Source organism: Calidris pugnax, unplaced genomic scaffold, assembly GCF_001431845.1.
Source record: "Calidris pugnax isolate Ruff unplaced genomic scaffold, ASM143184v1 scaffold38, whole genome shotgun sequence".
NCBI classification, from domain to species: Eukaryota; Metazoa; Chordata; class Aves; order Charadriiformes; family Scolopacidae; genus Calidris; species Calidris pugnax.
This window is the reverse complement of record NW_015090995.1, coordinates 18,272,115-18,287,562: the sequence shown is the minus strand read 5'-3', so window position 1 is coordinate 18,287,562 and position 15,448 is coordinate 18,272,115. Positions and strand designations below refer to the sequence as shown.

The 15,448-nt window shown below is 62.4% G+C and overlaps 2 protein-coding genes across 3 annotated transcripts; one reads left to right on the top strand and one right to left on the bottom strand.

The window, feature by feature from the left end:
• Positions 1-51: 51 nt before the first annotated feature.
• On the top strand, positions 52-8,019 carry SYTL4 (synaptotagmin like 4). 2 transcript variants are annotated; one of them, XM_014954970.1, is made up of 17 exons: positions 52-238; positions 489-643; positions 785-1,000; positions 1,461-1,570; positions 1,731-1,845; positions 2,010-2,117; positions 2,378-2,501; positions 2,609-2,699; positions 3,465-3,568; positions 3,679-3,765; positions 4,093-4,271; positions 4,432-4,534; positions 5,570-5,731; positions 6,410-6,515; positions 6,905-7,004; positions 7,475-7,683; positions 7,810-8,019. In XM_014954970.1, exons 2-17 carry the CDS (start codon positions 534-536, stop codon positions 7,950-7,952), a joined length of 2,067 nt encoding a protein of 688 aa, XP_014810456.1. In that variant the 5' UTR covers positions 52-238; positions 489-533; the 3' UTR covers positions 7,953-8,019. The 2 variants fall into 2 exon arrangements, with proteins under 2 accessions (XP_014810456.1, XP_014810455.1); XM_014954969.1 differs by having other exon boundaries at positions 52-326.
• A 512-nt stretch (positions 8,020-8,531) lies between these two features.
• Positions 8,532-15,047, bottom strand: SRPX2 (sushi-repeat containing protein, X-linked 2). Its single transcript, XM_014954981.1, has 10 exons — positions 14,502-15,047; positions 12,215-12,301; positions 11,925-12,116; positions 11,626-11,802; positions 11,119-11,245; positions 10,914-11,035; positions 10,633-10,812; positions 10,345-10,478; positions 10,139-10,260; positions 8,532-9,225 (listed from the first exon to the last, which is right to left on the bottom strand). The coding sequence occupies exons 1-10, from the start codon at positions 14,569-14,571 to the stop codon at positions 9,045-9,047; spliced, it is 1,392 nt and encodes a 463-aa protein (XP_014810467.1). The 5' UTR covers positions 14,572-15,047; the 3' UTR covers positions 8,532-9,044.
• Positions 15,048-15,448: the final 401 nt, after the last annotated feature.

The following is a 15,448-nucleotide window of genomic DNA, read 5'->3' as shown; positions in this document are numbered from 1 at the left end:
GCCGGGCTCGGCGGCGGCCGCCACCCATCCGTCCCCCCCGGGTGGCCGGTGCCCCGGGCGGGGAGCGGGGGGAGCCCTGCGGGTTGCGGGAGGGCGGCTCTGCCCGGCTCCCAGTCGCCACGGTTGCCCGGGGTCCGGCTGTCATCGCCCCCCGACGGCTCCGGGACGGATCCTGCTCCCGTCGCTCTGCGGGAAGGGGGGGGAACCGGCACTTTCCGATCCCGGGGTGCGTTTGGAGGTGCGGCAGCCTGGGGCTTCTCCTTCCTCCCCCTGGGGGTGCCCCGGTGGCGCTGGGCGTTAGCCCCGGTCCCGGAGAACCGGCTGAGGTCAGCGGGGCTGGCAGGCGGCCGGCGGGGCGGGTGCGGGCGTCTGGGGTGCGGGGATGCGGGATGCGGGGGGGAATGGGGGTAGTGGGGTACCCAGCAGAGCCGGGGCTACCAGCCCGTGGGTTGTGGTTGCCCTTCACCGCCTGGCTCGCCCCACGGCAGGGACGCGTCTGGCTGCTTCTGGCCAGAGATTCCCGGGTGGAAAAGATGTCGGAAGGCGTGGATCTGTCCTTCCTGTCCGAGGTGGAGAGGGATCTGATCCTGCAGGTCCTGCAGCGCGATGAGGAGCTGCGCAAAGCAGAGGAGAGGAGAATCAGGTGGGAGCCCGGGCAGGGGGCTGGGGTCTTGGCTTTGCTCTAGAAGCAGCCGGAGAGGGGTGAGGGTGCGGGTGGTGGGGCTGGGGTGGCCGTGGGGTCTCAGGGTGGCTCTGATGGCTCCTGGTGTTGGTGTCCAAGCAGACGTCTGAAGAACGAGCTGCTGGAGATCCGGCGCAAGGGGGCCAAACGTGGCAGCCAGCGCTACAGCGAGCGGACCTGCGCCCGCTGCCAGCAGAGCCTGGGCCGCATCAGCCCCAAGGCCAACACTTGCCGGGGCTGCAACCACTTGGTGTGCCGGGACTGCCGGGCCTACGGCCCAAACAGCTCCTGGCGCTGCAAAGTCTGCTCCAAGGAGGCGTGAGTACCTTGGGGACAAGTGGCAGGGACCTTCTACACGCTCCTCCCGTCCCCTCCCTCTTCCCAACCTTTCCTAGCCCAGCTGGTCTTCTTCAGAGCAGGGATGCTGTGGCTTCCTAGGGTGGGCACCCATGGTTGGGTGATGGAGGACTGGGTCGTGCCCTACTCTTGGGTCTTCTTCATGCCCATCCTGCTCCTTTTCCGACATTACTTGATTCTGGCATCCCCCCACACCCCTTGCACAGCCTGTGCACCCCAGTTTTCCACCCTCTTGGCCTCCCCTGTCCTACAAACCCCATTTCACTTGGGATGTAGCTGGGCCCGTGGTCTCGTCTCTGCCCAGCCACCTGGTGAATGTGTCTATGGTGTCCATGTTCTCCTTGGCCATGGTAGCACCGAGGGTGGCTGTGGGGCAGAGGGAGCCCCCCGTTGCCCCTCACTGCCCACCACTGCCCTGTAGTGAGCTGAAGAAGACGACGGGGGACTGGTTCTACGACCAGAGGGTCAACCGCTTTGCCAACCGGCTGGGCAGCGACATGGTGCGTCTGTCCCTGCGGCACAGGTCGGCAGGTAGGGGAGCTGCACCGATGCCCTCTCCCCTAGCCCATCCCACCTGGATGCTCCAGCTTTCCCTGGCACTCCTCTGCCCCGTGCTGAGTGGGCTGGGGGCAGCTCCTGCCCCACCAGTGGCCTTGGAGCGATGGTCCTCCTCATGCCTCTCTCCTTCCAGCCAGCAAAAGAGAGACTGTGGGACAAACCCTCCTCCAGAAAGCCCAGCTCGGCGAGTCCAAAAGCTCCTCCCCAGCCCGGCAGCAGAGCCCCCCTGCACCCCGAGAAGGGTCCAGGTAAGGATCCCTGCTGTCCCCTCTGCTCTAGGTGCCAGCTCTCATCTTCTGCAGGTTTGGGAGGGACGCTGCCGCCCTGTTTGGATCCTTGGTGGCGCAGAAGCTCTCTCTCCAACCAGCCTCCTCGCCAAACAGGACATACCTGTGGTTTTGTTTGTCTGCAGTTTGTTTCCAGATGCCTCAGACCCTCGGGATGGGAAAAGCGACACGGAGTCCATGGAAAACATGAGCCTGGATGGCCACAAACCTAGTCCTGCTGGCACCAGGGGCAGGTGAGGGGCTTCCTGGGTGGGTTGTCCTTGGCAAGGCTGGCTTGGCAAAGGATGAGGACCTTGTGTCAAGCGCTTTTTTCTCGGTATAGCGAGGGGGAGCTGGTTCCTCTGGGCTGAAACCTGTCCCTAGGCAGGCAGGTCCTCTGCTCCCCAGGCTGGGGTGCTCTGGGGAGCTTGTGGGGAGATGGCACTTCCCAGCCAGCGCTTGCTCTCCCAGCCGTGCTCTTGGCTGAGGACAGACCTTTCTGTGTCCCCTGCAGGAGTAACTCCCTGGAGCGAGCTGCCCCTCTCAGAGATGGAAAACAGGTCTCTGTGCCGGCAGGACCTGCCACCTCCAGCATGACCCTCCCTCTCCGCTCCAAAACCCAGCCCTCTGACGGACGGGTACGTGCTGCTGCTCCACTGGGCTCAGCCCTGGCCTGGGACGTGGGGCTGGGACCCCCCGTGGGGTGCCCGCTCTGCCCTCCTCTGAAGGGACCCTTCCTCCCCAGGCTGCCACCGCGGGAAGCCGCAGCAGTGCCCTGGTCGACGAGCACGAAACCATCTTCAAGAAGAATCCCCGGCGGGTGGTGCGGCCTGCGGGTGAGCACTCATGGGTGCGGGGGGTTTTGGGTGCCATTTTCAGCTGGGTAGGGAAGAGTGTGGCCAGGAGGTGGAGGGAGGTCATTCTCCCCCTCTGCTCTGCACTGGGGAGGCCACAACTGGAATCCTGCCTCCAGTGCTGGGATCCCTAGATCAAGAGGGACAGTGAATTGCTGGAGACAGTCCAGTGAAGGGCAACAAAGATGATTAAGGGATTGGAGCATCTCCCTTACGAGGAAAGGCTCAAAGAGCTGGGGCTCTTTAGCCTGGAGAAGAGAAGGCTGAGGGGAGACCTTATCTACATTTAAAAGTATCTAAAGGGTGGGCTGAAGTATGATGGAGCCAGACTCTTTTCAGTGGTTTCCAGTGATAGGAGGAGGGGCAACGGGCACAAGCTGGACCATGGGAAGTTCCACTCAAATACAAGGAAGAACTTATTTGGGGTGAGGGTGGCAGAGCCCTGGAACAGGCTGCTCAGGGAGGGTGTGGAGTCCCCTTCTCTGGAGATCTTCAAGCCCCGCCTGGATGCCATCCTGAGTGATGTGCTCTGGGCAACCCTGCTTTGGCAGGGGGGTTGGACTAGATGATCTCTAGAGGTCCCTTTCAACTCTAACAATTCTGTGATTCCATGACATGGCAGGGGGTGGGCAGCTGGTTCGCCCTGGGCTGTGGTGGGCTCTTGGTGCAGATGGCAGAGGCTGGGGAGGGAGAGGGGGAACAGCAGGGCTCTGCCAGTCCTGCACTGTGCCACCATCTCTCATGCAGATTACACCAAGTCGGTGATCGACCTGCGCCCGGAGGACTTCGTAGGGGATGGTGGCTCCTTGGGGGACAGGAGCAAGTCAGTCCCCGGCCTCAACACGGAGCTGGTGAGACCCTCGGCGTGCCGCTGAGCTGGCTACCCAGGTGGAGGGTCTGGCTACCTGGCTGGCTGTGCCCTGCCGCTCCCCACGCAGGTGGCTTGTCTCTCTCCTCGCAGGAGGAGGAGGAGGAGGACATTGATAACCTGGTGGAGATCCATCGGCAGAGGGTGGCCCGGGGCAGCATGCGCAGTGGCACCTCCTCGGTGAGTCCCCGTGGCCCCTGTGCTCTGCTCTGCAGGGAAAAATGATGGGTGGGGTGGGAGGGAGGGAGGGTGGGCAACTCCTGGGGTGAGGGGGCTTCCTCCCCTTCAAGGCCATCAAAAAGCAGAGCCCCAGCTTTCTTCTAGGGAGCCTGCATGTGGGTGGGAGGCACTGGGTGGCCGTCCCCAGCCGCAGAGCGGGTGCGAGGGGCTGTGCCGTGGTGAGTAGCCTCGCTGAGGATGAAGAGGGACCATCAAGTGATCTTAGATTCATCTAGGTTGGAAGGGACCTGATGCTCCCCCCAGCTCAGCCCTGCTGGTGTCTTCCAGAGCACGCTGGGGAGCATGGTCAGCATTTACAGCGAGGCGGGCGACTTCGGCAACGTGGCGGTCACCGGGGGAATCTCCTTCTCCCTGAGCTACGAGGAGAAGACACAGACCTTGTTCATTCACGTGAAGGAGTGTCGCCAGCTGGCCTACGGGGACGAGGGCAAGAAGCGCTCCAACCCGTGAGACCTGGGGACACACACACACACGATGGCTGGTGGGGTTGTGGGAGCTGTAAGTGGGGGTGGTTTGGTGAGGCAGGAGGCCTGGGCTTGCCCTAGAGGGGACATGGGGGGCTAGCTGTGGGGAGATGGGTGAAATGTTGCCTGCTCCTCCCTTCAGGTACGTGAAGACCTACCTCCTGCCCGACAAGTCCCGGCAAGGGAAGCGCAAGACGACCATCAAACGCAACACCATCAACCCCCTGTACAATGAGCTGCTGAAGGTGGGCAGGGGTGGGCTGGTGGGGCCGGGCAGGCACTCGGCCCTGGGGATGCTGCTGGAACAAACCCGGGGAGGGGTGGGCTCCGAGCCCTGAGGTGGGGGCTCTGCAGAGGCCCCGTGTCCAGACAGGGCACCCTACAAGCTGGAAAACCCCACTCCCAGGCTGTGGTGTTGTGGTTTTGGCCGAATTTACCAAAACCAGACTGGCAGATGGCCCTCTCCCCCGCAAAAAAAGAGAGGAGAGGAAGAGATAAGGAAGATAAGCCCTGGTGGGACTGGGGTGCCAAGCCCTGGTGGGGCTGGAGTGCCAAGTCCTGGGTGCCGTGTTGGGGTGCACAGCTGTAGATGTGAACGTGTGTCACAGCCCATGTTCCTGGCTTCTCTGGCACCCCCCAGAGCTGGGGCCTTCTTATCCTGGATGTTGCTTTCCATGGAGAAGGCTCCTGGGCCACTGCAGGCAGGTTACAGCAGCAGGAGGGTGGGCAGCATGGCTGCAGAGGCAGAGATAAGGCAGTTCTGGGCCCCAGGGCAGAAGCACTTGGTGCTGCCCTTCACAGCCCCCACTGTGACCACTGTGGTGGCGGGAAGGGCTGGCTCCGTCCCCAGGCCAGCAGCACATCGCTGAGGCCAAGTGCCCTCTGGATGGGAGGGAGATGGGAACTGTGGTTGTGTTTCCAGACTCCCACAGCCCTGTGTTTGCTGAGCTCTCTCCCTCTGACCACCTGAGGCTCGCTGGGCTGGCAGAGCTTCGCTTGTGGTGGGACTGGGTGGGGTGGCCGGCTGCCACGAGTCCTAGCCCTGGCTCTGTGTGGGCTCTGAGGACCGCTTGCCTGGAGAGCACGGGCTCCTGCACCACTGCCCCCAGGGCTTTGAGGTTTCAGCAGGCTTGGAAAGGAAGAGAGTCTCCTGCGTGCGTCCATTGCTCCTCAAACCTGCCTCCTCTCCTGCTGGAGAGTTGTGGTGGATGGTGGAAACCAAGCCCATCCCCTGCCTGGCGCTGCCTGCTCACTGGTGGTTTTCCCTTCTCTCTTCTTAGTACGAGATCAGCAAGTCCCTCCTGCTTGCGAGGACGCTGCAGTTCTCCGTCTGGCACCACGACCGCTTTGGCCGCAACACCTTCCTGGGGGAGGTGGAGGTCCCGCTGGACGCCTGGAACTTCGAGAGCCACCTGGAGGAGTTTCTGCCCCTGCACGGCAAGGTGCTGGCCCTGCCACCCCAGCCCTGCTGCCCGCAGCACCCTCCCTTGTCCTCGGGGGTGGCCCTCGTGGGCAGAGGGGCACAGAGACCTCATCTGAGAGCTGCTCAAAAGCTTGTGCCGAGTCAGATCTTTGGAGAAAAGAAGACCCCAGAAGCAGATACCAGGGCTGTCTTAGTGAAAAAAGGGCAGATATTCTGTCTTGAGCCTTGCTTCCCTACGAAGTCCCCTTTGGGATGCAGTGGGACATGTCTCTGCCCCCGTCAGGTGTTTTCATTCTGCTTGCTCCATTGCTCCCAGAGAGCAGATCTTCCCAGTTCCCGGCCGGGAGTGATTGGAGCCAAATTCAGGGAAACAAATGGGGGAAATTGGCTGGGACATCCTGCTGCAGAGCGGCCAGTGAGGGCCTTTGTGCAGCTTGATGGCAACAGCAGATGCTGTTGCTGATGGACTGAAACTTAGTCCAAACTTAGAGCCAAAGTGGGATCCTGAAGGGATCCTGTCTGAGTCTGACCTGGTGATGCTGGGGAGGGTCTGCAGGCTTTTGTGCTGGCTAAACCAGCTCTAGGAGAAGCCAAGCCCTTTGGCCCAGCATGGGGAGGTGCTGCTTGCAAGACCAGGTCATCACCATGTCCGCTTTGGCCTCTTTAGCAGTGTTTGATAAGTCTTGTTGCTTTGCAGATCGGGGCGGATGCTGCTGGTCTCCACCAGTACAAGGGGGAGCTGGTCGTCTCCATGAAGTACATCCCGTCTTCCAAGCACCCTGGAGCTGGGAACGGCAGGAAGGGTGAGTGCTGGAGCTCCAGGATCTCTGTGTAGCCTCTGGGACCTGCTCGTGGCCACACAAGCTGGGTCTGGGTGGGTTTCTTGGGTGGTGCCACTGCAGCCTTCTGCTCTGCAGCTCTGGGTTGGGGCAGACCTGGCTGTCCTCGGGCTGGCTGAGTGGTCCCAGTGCTCTCCTAGGGCTGGACTAGGCTGGACCATCGGGTCCCGTGTGGAGCAATTGTCTGCTGTAACCTTAGCAGGTAGGGCCAGCAAGGGAAGAGTCAGGAGAAGATACCAGCTGGGGACCGGTACCTGCCTCTGCCATGAAAGCTGTTCAGCAGGACCCTTCCAGAAGTCAGCAGTGCTGGAAATTAAGGTTGATTAATTCTTGCCTTGTTGCGTTTTTCCCAGGCAAAACAGGGGAAGGCGGCGAGCTCCAGGTCTGGATCAAAGAAGCCAAGAACCTCACGGCTGCCAAATCCGGGGGGACCTCAGACAGCTTCGTCAAGGGGTGAGTGTGGATCCCAGGGTGGTTGGACTGACCTCCCTGTCTGTGTCCCAGAGCCACCCTGGGGAGGGACAGGTCTCTCTGCTAGCTGCTCTCTGTGGTACCATGAACGTCACTGTCTGCCCCTCTCTGCCTGGAGATGAGATGCTCCTGATGCAAACGCTCTCCTGGGTTTTGGCTGGCTGAGAGGGCACAGTGTGGGATCCTCCAGCTGCCATCAAATTGTCTTCCCCGAGGTGCCCAAGCCACGGGGCAGCCTGGCTGGGGGTGAGCAGGCTGTGGTCCTTGCCCTCTCCTTTTCTTAGACCACCTGCAGTCTGCTGAGTGGAGTTGGTGCAGAGACCCAGCCCCTTGCAGACCATCCTGGGGAAGGTGGGGCTCCAGCCCAGGTCCTGGGGTGCTGAGGTGCCCCAGCCCGTGGGGCAGATGGCGGTTGCACACGTGGCCCTAACCCAAGGGGCTGCTTCCCCCAGCTACCTCCTGCCCCACAAAAACAAAGCCTCCAAGCGGAAGACGCCGGTGGTGAAGAAGACCCTGAACCCTCATTACAACCACACCTTCGTCTACAACGGCATCAACCCTGAGGACCTGCAGCACATCTGCCTGGAGCTGACGGTCTGGGACCGGGAGCCACTCTCCAGCAACGACTTCCTCGGGGGTGTCCGCCTGGGGGTGGGCAATGGTGAGGAGCCCTTGGGGTCCCAGCAAAGCCTGGGGACAAGCAGCCTTGCTTGGGGGCTGCCTGGGTGAGGGCAGGAGGCTGCTCCAGCAGTGAGTGACTTCTGCCCGCGTCCATCCTTTCTCCCAGGCATGAGCAACGGGCAGGCTGTGGACTGGATGGACTCCACGGGTGAGGAGCTGAACCTGTGGCAGAAGATGCGTCAGTACCCAGGCTCCTGGGCCGAGGGGACGCTCCAGCTCCGCTCCACCATGGCCAAGCTGAGGCCCTAAGCTCCAGCCCTGGCACCGGGGCTCGCTGCTCGGGAGCCACCCTTCCCGCGTGGCTCTGCAAGGCTGACACACCTGGTTATTATTTTATTTTGCTTATACTTTAATAAACATGACTCTCCTTGAAACAGGCTGGGGCAGAAAGTCTTCTTGGCCCAGCTTCGTTTGAAGGGTTTTCCTTTTGTCTTAGGCTCTGCACCAAATTTCAGGCTGAACCGGAGTCCTTGTGGGCCCTCCCTTTTTCCCCTCCTCGGGCAAAATGCTTTGAAATGTGGTTGGTTTTTTTTTTTTCCTTCTTTCCATTCGTCTTCCTCCCAACCCTTCTGTTCCACAGTCTTGCTCCCTCCTCCCTCCTTCTTTTCCCCGCTCTCCTCCCGCAGGATGCTGCCAGCTCCGGGACGGAGGCAGCCCTGGGTGTGGGGCTGGGATGGAGCCGTGTGGGGTCATCCTTGGGGGGCTGGGGGTCCCCAGGAAGGATGCATTTCCCGGGCCTCTCTGCGACACACCTTCTGCCAGCGCTGACTTTTATACAAATGTTTTTATTTTGAGTTAAGGTTCTACTGCCAAAGCAGTTTCCAGGAGGGGTGCCCCGTGGCTGGTGGAAGGGGAAGGGAGGGGTAGATGGGAGCTGGAGCTGAGCTACTGGTTTTGCTGAGCTTTTACTGGAGGCTTTCTGGCTGCCCTGGGTGGGGAGGGAAGGGGGTTCAGGTTGTGGGGGGGGGGGGTGAGGAGGGCTGTGGGGAGGGTGAAGCTGCTGCATTAGAGGCTGTCGCCCTGCCCTGTCCACTCTCCTCTGCTCTGGCACCCCAGTTGCCTGGGTCCCCATGTCCCCCTTGACCTGAAGGGGGGCACTCAGATGTCTCCCACCATGGTCCTGGCTGGGCTGAGCCATCCCACCCCACAGCTGGACACTGCTGCTGGGCAGGGGGGACGCTGCCGGCACGTGGCCCCTGTCCCCATCCCCTGGAGGTCCTCGGCACCCTAGTTCTCCTCTACAGTGGGCGACTAGAAAAGCAGAAAGGAATGTGTCCGTCCCCCGAGGCCAGCGGTGGTGGAGCGTAGAGGGGTTGGGGGTCTCCCCCAACACTGCCCTCCTCACTCGCAGGGGTCCCCGCTCTGCGCCCGCCGTGCCGCCTCCCGCTCGCTCAGCAGGTAGGTGTCGATGAAGAGGAAGAGCTCGTCGGGGCTGATGGGGGAGATGTAGCGCTCCCGGTCGATGCCATCCTTGTCCAGCAGCACGGCGTTGAAGTGGGAGCGGGTGAGGTGCAGGAACTGCCTGGGGGGACAAGGGGGAGACGCCGCTCAGGGCTTGTGGGGGTGGGCTGTGGTTGGGGTTGAGCCTGCCCAACCCAGGACAACCGCGCTCAGGTCCTCCTGGGGTGGTGGCGCCCATCTCTTCACAGAATCACAGAATCTTCTAGGTTGGAAGGGACCTTAAAGATCATCTTGTCCAACTGTCAACCTAACTGACAAAAATAGACACCCACACAACAAACAAGGAGCATCATCACTAAACCATACCTCCCAGCACCACATCAACCCGTCTTTTGAACACCTCCAGGGATGGTGCCTCTACCCCTTCCCTGGGCAGCCCATTCCAATACCTGATAACCCTTTCAGTGAAAAAATTTTTCCTAATATCCAGCCTGAACCTCCCCTGGCGCAACTTCAAGCCATTTCCTCGTCCTGTTGCCTGTGACTTGAGAAAAGAGACCGACCCCCACCTCTCTACACTCTCCTTTCAGGTAGTTGTAGAGAGCAATAAGGTCTCCCCTCAGCCTCCTCTTCTCCAGGCTGAATAACCTCAGCTCCCTCAGCCTCTCCTCATAAGACTTATTCTCCCGCCCCCTCACCATCTTTGTCGCCATTCTCTGGACCTGCTCCAGCACCTCAATGTCTTTTTTATGGTAGGGGGCCCAAAACTGGACACAGTACTCAAGGTGAGGCCTCACCAGTGCCGAGTACAGGGGGACAATCACCTCTCGGGCCCTACTCCCCACACTGTTCCTGATACAGGCTGGGACGGTCTGGGGATGCTGTGTTCAGAATTTCTGGGGGTGTCCCCACATCGCACATGAAGCCAGCTGCAACCTCCCCCTTCATTGTCCCCAGATGTGTCCCCATCCCTTGCACACCACCCTGACTCTGTAGGACAGCCCCCCACCTCCTGTCCCATCCCTTCTCCTTACCTGAGCTCCTCGATGATGCCAAGGGAGAGCTGGTGCTCCCGGATGCGTCCCACCTCCCGTGGGGGCTGCCCCACCAGCTCGACGGTGGTGACGTGTCGCAGGTCCAGCCCGCAGGCAGCTTGCTGTGGACAAGGAGGGGGGTGGTGGTGAGAGGGTTCTGGGGGTAGAGGTGGGAAAAGTGGGGGGCGGGCAGGCAGTGTCCTCACCTGCAGCATGGAGATCTGCATCTTGTAGTAGCGGTTAGAGGGGTCGGGGGCTGAGATGATGAAGAGGCGGCGTTTCTCCTGGAACTGATCTAGCAGGCTGGCAGCCGAGCTCACAGCCGTGTTGATCTGCATGGCTGGGGTGAAAGTAGGGGGGCGGGTGAAAGTAGGGGGGGGACGTGCAAGGAGGTGACATTTTGCCTTTCCTCTCCCCACCACCACCTTCCACACACCCATCACCCCTTTCCATCCCACCAGATGGCAGGTCCTCCCCTGCCCCACACCGCTTACGTGCGCAGAAGGGTTGGGAGCCCGTCCACTGCTGGGTGGACTGGCAGACCCTCAGGGAGGTCCCCTGCCGCTCGTACCCCCCCTCGCACAGGTACTCGCAGGTGGCACCGTAGTTGTTGCCGTCGGAGGTGCAGGAGAGGTAGCTGTTCTGCGGGGGCTTCAGGACGGGGCAGCGCCTCACTGAGAATTTGGGAGATCGAGGAGGGGAGGCTGGGTGAGGGATGGAGGCCATGGGGCATGGAGATGGGGGTCGGGGACAGCCAGCAGCCCCAGGGCTTCACCTTGGACGCGGACGGTGAACTTGCAGCTGGCTCGGTTGTAGGCCTGGTCGTGGGCCGTGTAGCGGATGACGTGCTCCCCCTCGGGGAATTCGGAGCCGGGCTCCGGGCCCCGCAGCATCACCCTGTGCCCAGCAAAGGGGTGTCTCCATCAGGGCTCTGGGAGGGGACACCCGGCACGGACCTCCCCCAGCGCCTCTGCCCTGACCTCTTGATGATGCCATCAGCGGAGTCCTTCACCCGGGGGGGGTCCCAGTAGACGGTGGCCGTCAGCTTGCCTGGCTCGGCTATCCGCTCCCGGGAGTCCGGGCAACGGATCTTGGGGGGCTCCAGATCTGCCCAGGGGGAGGAAAGGGAGTCGGGGAACCTGCGGGTGCCAGGATGGGGCTACGAGAGCCTGGCCCTGGTGCTCAGCCACCCCCCCGGGGATGCTGTGAGCAGCCCGGGCACCCCAGAGCCAGCACAACCTGCTGTAACACCAGCACGACCTGCTGTAACGCCAGCGCTGGGTGCCACCACCCTAAACCCGTGCTTTGGGGCTAAATGGCACCTCAGGGACCAGCAGGGACAGGGGGGCCAGAGCCGGGAGGGCAGGAGCCAGCACCCGGCAGTGGCCAGGATGGAGGTGGGGGTGCCACTCACAGGCACCCCAGGGATGGAGGGTGGTCTCCCAGCGGCGTGGGGCTGGGAGGATGGCGGCAGGGTGGGAATTTACCTACACAGATCGGCTCGGTCCCGCTCCAGCGCCCGTCCTCCATGCAGAGGCGGCTGCGGTCGCCCTCCAGCTGGTAGCCGGGCAGGCAGGTGTAGTGGCAGCGGGAGTCCATCTGCACACCGGCCGAGCACACGTAGGAGCCCCGCGGCACCGCCGGCAGCACGTGGCACCGGATTTCTGGGGACGGGGAGAGAAAGCAAAGAGGGGAGGGAATGGGGCTGCCCGGCCGCGTTAGCGGGCACAGCCCCCGGGACTGGCCACCGGGGATGCGGGCAAGCAGGCGGCTGGGTGAGACTCACGTCGGCAGTACGCCATCCCGGACCAGTGGCGGCTGGGCAAGCACTGGACGGCGCTGGGCCCCACCAGCCGGTAGCCACGGGCACAGCTCAGCTCACAGCGTGTGCCCAGGCTGCTGCGGTAGGTGGCACCCCGGGGCGAGTAGCAGGTGGCCTCTCCACGGTAGATGTTGAGCGTGGCACACCACTGGGGCACTGGGGGAGAGGAAGGAGGTAAGTGGTGGGAGCACCTGGTCCCACCGTGCCTCGGTTTCCCCACAAGGAGCTGAGGGATGGGTTTGGGTTGCCGGTACCTCGGCGGTAGTCCAGGGCGGGCTCAGGGGGGGCTTCTTCCACGTACACTTCATTGGTGTGACTCTCGGCAGCGTAGTAGCCAGACCCTGGGGAGGAGGAAAGAGATGAGGGGGCTCCGTGATGGTTCATCATGCCCGGGGCATGACGTCTCTCCGGGCAGCTGCACCCCCCGGCCCCAAAACATAGAAAAATAGAATGGTTTGGGTTGGAAGGGAACTTAAAGATCATCCAGTTCCACCCCCTGCCCTGGGCAGGGACACCTCCCACCAGACCAGGTTGCTCCAAGCCCCATCCAGCCTGGCCTTGAACCCCTCCAGAGATGGGGCAGCCACAGCTTCTCTGGGCAACCTGGGCCAGGCTCTCACCACCCTCACAGCAAAGAATTTCTTCCCGAGATCTCATCTCAATCTCCCCTCTTTGAGTTTAAAACTGTTCTCCCTTGTCCTATGGCTCTCCTCCCTGATCTAGAGTTCCCTCCCCAGCTTTCCTGGAGCCCCTTTAGGGACTGGAAGGGGCTTTAAGGTCTCCCTGGAGCTTCTCTTCTCCAGGCTGAACAACCACAACTCTCAGCCTGTCCTCACAGCAGAGGTGCTCCAGCCCTTGGAGCATCTCCATGGCCTCCTCTGGACCCTCTCCAACAGATCCATGTCCTTCCTGTGCTGAGGGCTCCAGAGCTGGAGGGGGTACTCCAGGTGGGGTCTCACATCCCAGCAAGCGACCCCATCCCTGGTCAAACCCTCTCCTGCCCTCCCTGGGGCTGCCATCAAGGGTTAAACTGGGCAGACAGAGCCCAGTCCCCAGCTGGCACCAGCCCGCAGACTAAACATGGCCAGCAGCAGCCGTGGTTAGGGCAGGAAACGGGGGCTGGCACCCACCCCCAGCTTCGTGCTGCCGGGAAGTCCTCCTTCCACCCGCTCCCCTGGCACTGTCCTGACCACTGACAGTCCCCAGGGAAAGAAACCAATTCTCTCCTGCCCAAGACGAGGGAGGAGAGGCACGTACTCGGCTGTGGGGGGGCTGGCAGGGATGTACCCCCTCACTCAGGGAGGGATGAAGCTGCTGGAGGAGCCTGGCTGGAGCTGCTGGCCCCACACCACCCATGCTGTGCGCATGGAGCCCTGGCCCCATGGACGGGGCACGGGGACAGCCTTGTGGGTCACCCTCGCCCTGTGCTCCCATGGGCAAGGGACCATGGAGGGAGCCGTGCAGGGGGAGAGGGATGGCTCCTTCCCCTCGGCCGGCCGCGGCATTCCCCAGCACTGAGCTCACGTTTCCGCCGCATTTCCGCAGGCCCCCGCCAGCCATTGCCCCCTCCTCGCCTCCAGCCCACCCCACCGCAGCCCCCACTCCGGCATGGCGGGGATGCTCAGCCCGGGAAGGGACCCCTGGGGCTGCAGCCATCTCCCCCTTCCCTTTGCTCCGGGTTTTGGGAAGGGGATATCCGCCGAGGGCAGTCCAAGCAGCAGCCCCGCCGGCACGGGGAGGAAACTCCATTACAAATCTTTCCCACATGAACTTTACTACAGAGCGACTGGCTCCTCGCGGCTCCCCACAGAGCTTCGTTAAGTCGCCCACTCCTTTCCACAAAGCCTTTGATCCCCACCCTGCCCCGGGGAGCAGAGGGGCTCAGGGCAAGCGCAGGGCTGGCATCTGTGGGGCTGGCGGTGGCCTGGCGAGCAGGGCTGCTTCCCGGGGAAGGGGGAATGTGTGTGGGGGTGGGTTGCTGAGCCCCTGGTGCGCTGTGTTAGATGTGCCATGTTCCCTTTTCGTGCCTTCTCCTTCTCACCTGGGGCCAGCTGCACCGGGCAGGAGCATCCCCATGCTGGCAGCGGGGCAAGGGGATGGGAGCAGGGAAGGGGGAATCCTTCCCCCCAGAAACAGGGCAAGGGCTTTTAATCCTTGACCCGGCTGCCTGGCCGGAGGAGCAGGACGGGGGGGCTGGATCCGAGCATTCCATCCAGGCAAACATCTGCCGGCCGATGGCCCCCGTGGGAAGGAGGCGTCAGCAGGAAAGCTGCGCTCCCGCAGGCAGGGGTGTGATGGAGAGACTGCATTTCTTTTCCTCTCTGGATGCCCCCCCAGCACCCCCCCCCTCCTCTCTGCGCCCCACAGCACCCTCCAGCAGGGACCCCATACCCCGCAGGCACCGATGCTCTCCCCAGCATCACCATACCAGGGGTCTCCTCCCTCCCTCCCTCCCCACCGCAACCCCCCTGGAGGGGAGCAGGACCCTGCAGGCTGCCATCTCCCCCCCCTGAGGGGGTCCCCGCACACCTTAGCACTCACCTTCATGCCACGTGGATGACACCAGCCTGGCGAGGACAACCAGCAGGACGGGGGCTGCCTCCTGTGCCATGCTGGGGGGCCAGCCCCCGTGCCGTGTCGGGTCCGGGGGCGGCCGCGAGCCCCGGCGAGGATGGAGAGGGGCTGGGAACAGGGCGACGCACACCCCCCCCGCGGCGCCTTGTCCCTGCACAAGACAACCCGACCCTCCTGCTTTGTGCTGAGCAAACCTACTTTTCCCCGCTGCTGCCCGTCCCAAACATTCAAAAGCCGTGAGTCAGGCCCAAAACGATGAGATTGTCAAAAAGAAAAAAAAAAAAGTAAATCCCAGGATCACCCGTTTTCCAGTGTACCTCCTGCTTCTCCGAGGCTCTAAAAGGTTGTCAGATTTTTTTTTTTTTTTTTCTATTTTCTTTGCAAGCAGAAGAGCCAGGAGCTTGTTTTGGCCGAGAGGTGAGGGCAGCCGAGCCTGTGCCAGCCCTGCCAGGCTCCGGGAATGGGGGGATCCTGGGGAGACCGAGGACAAAACAGCCGGAGCCAGGACCCTTTTCCCACCTCCTGCAGGAGGGAGGGAGGGAGGGAGAGACCTCGCTGCAGACGGCGGGCTCCGAAACCGCTCCAGAGGCAAGTGCTTCCAGCTGGGGTCTGTTTTCCAGCTGAAGTTCGGCCCCCGCGAGGCAGCGGTAACGAAGCACGTTCGTTAGGACCCGCCGCCCCACATCCCATGGGGTCAGGCAGGAGCTGCCTGGGATTTTGGCTCCAGAGCACAGGACAGCCTGGGCAAGGAGAGCCAAGGGACGAGCCTGGCATGGACAGGTAGGAGAGCTGGCACGGGCCATGGCGGGGGGGGGACATGCTGCCTGAATGCACTAATTATATGGTGGCCAGGTCAGTAAGCACACTAATTATTAACACAGCTGTCCTGAGCAGGAGAGGGCTGCCAGGAGGCC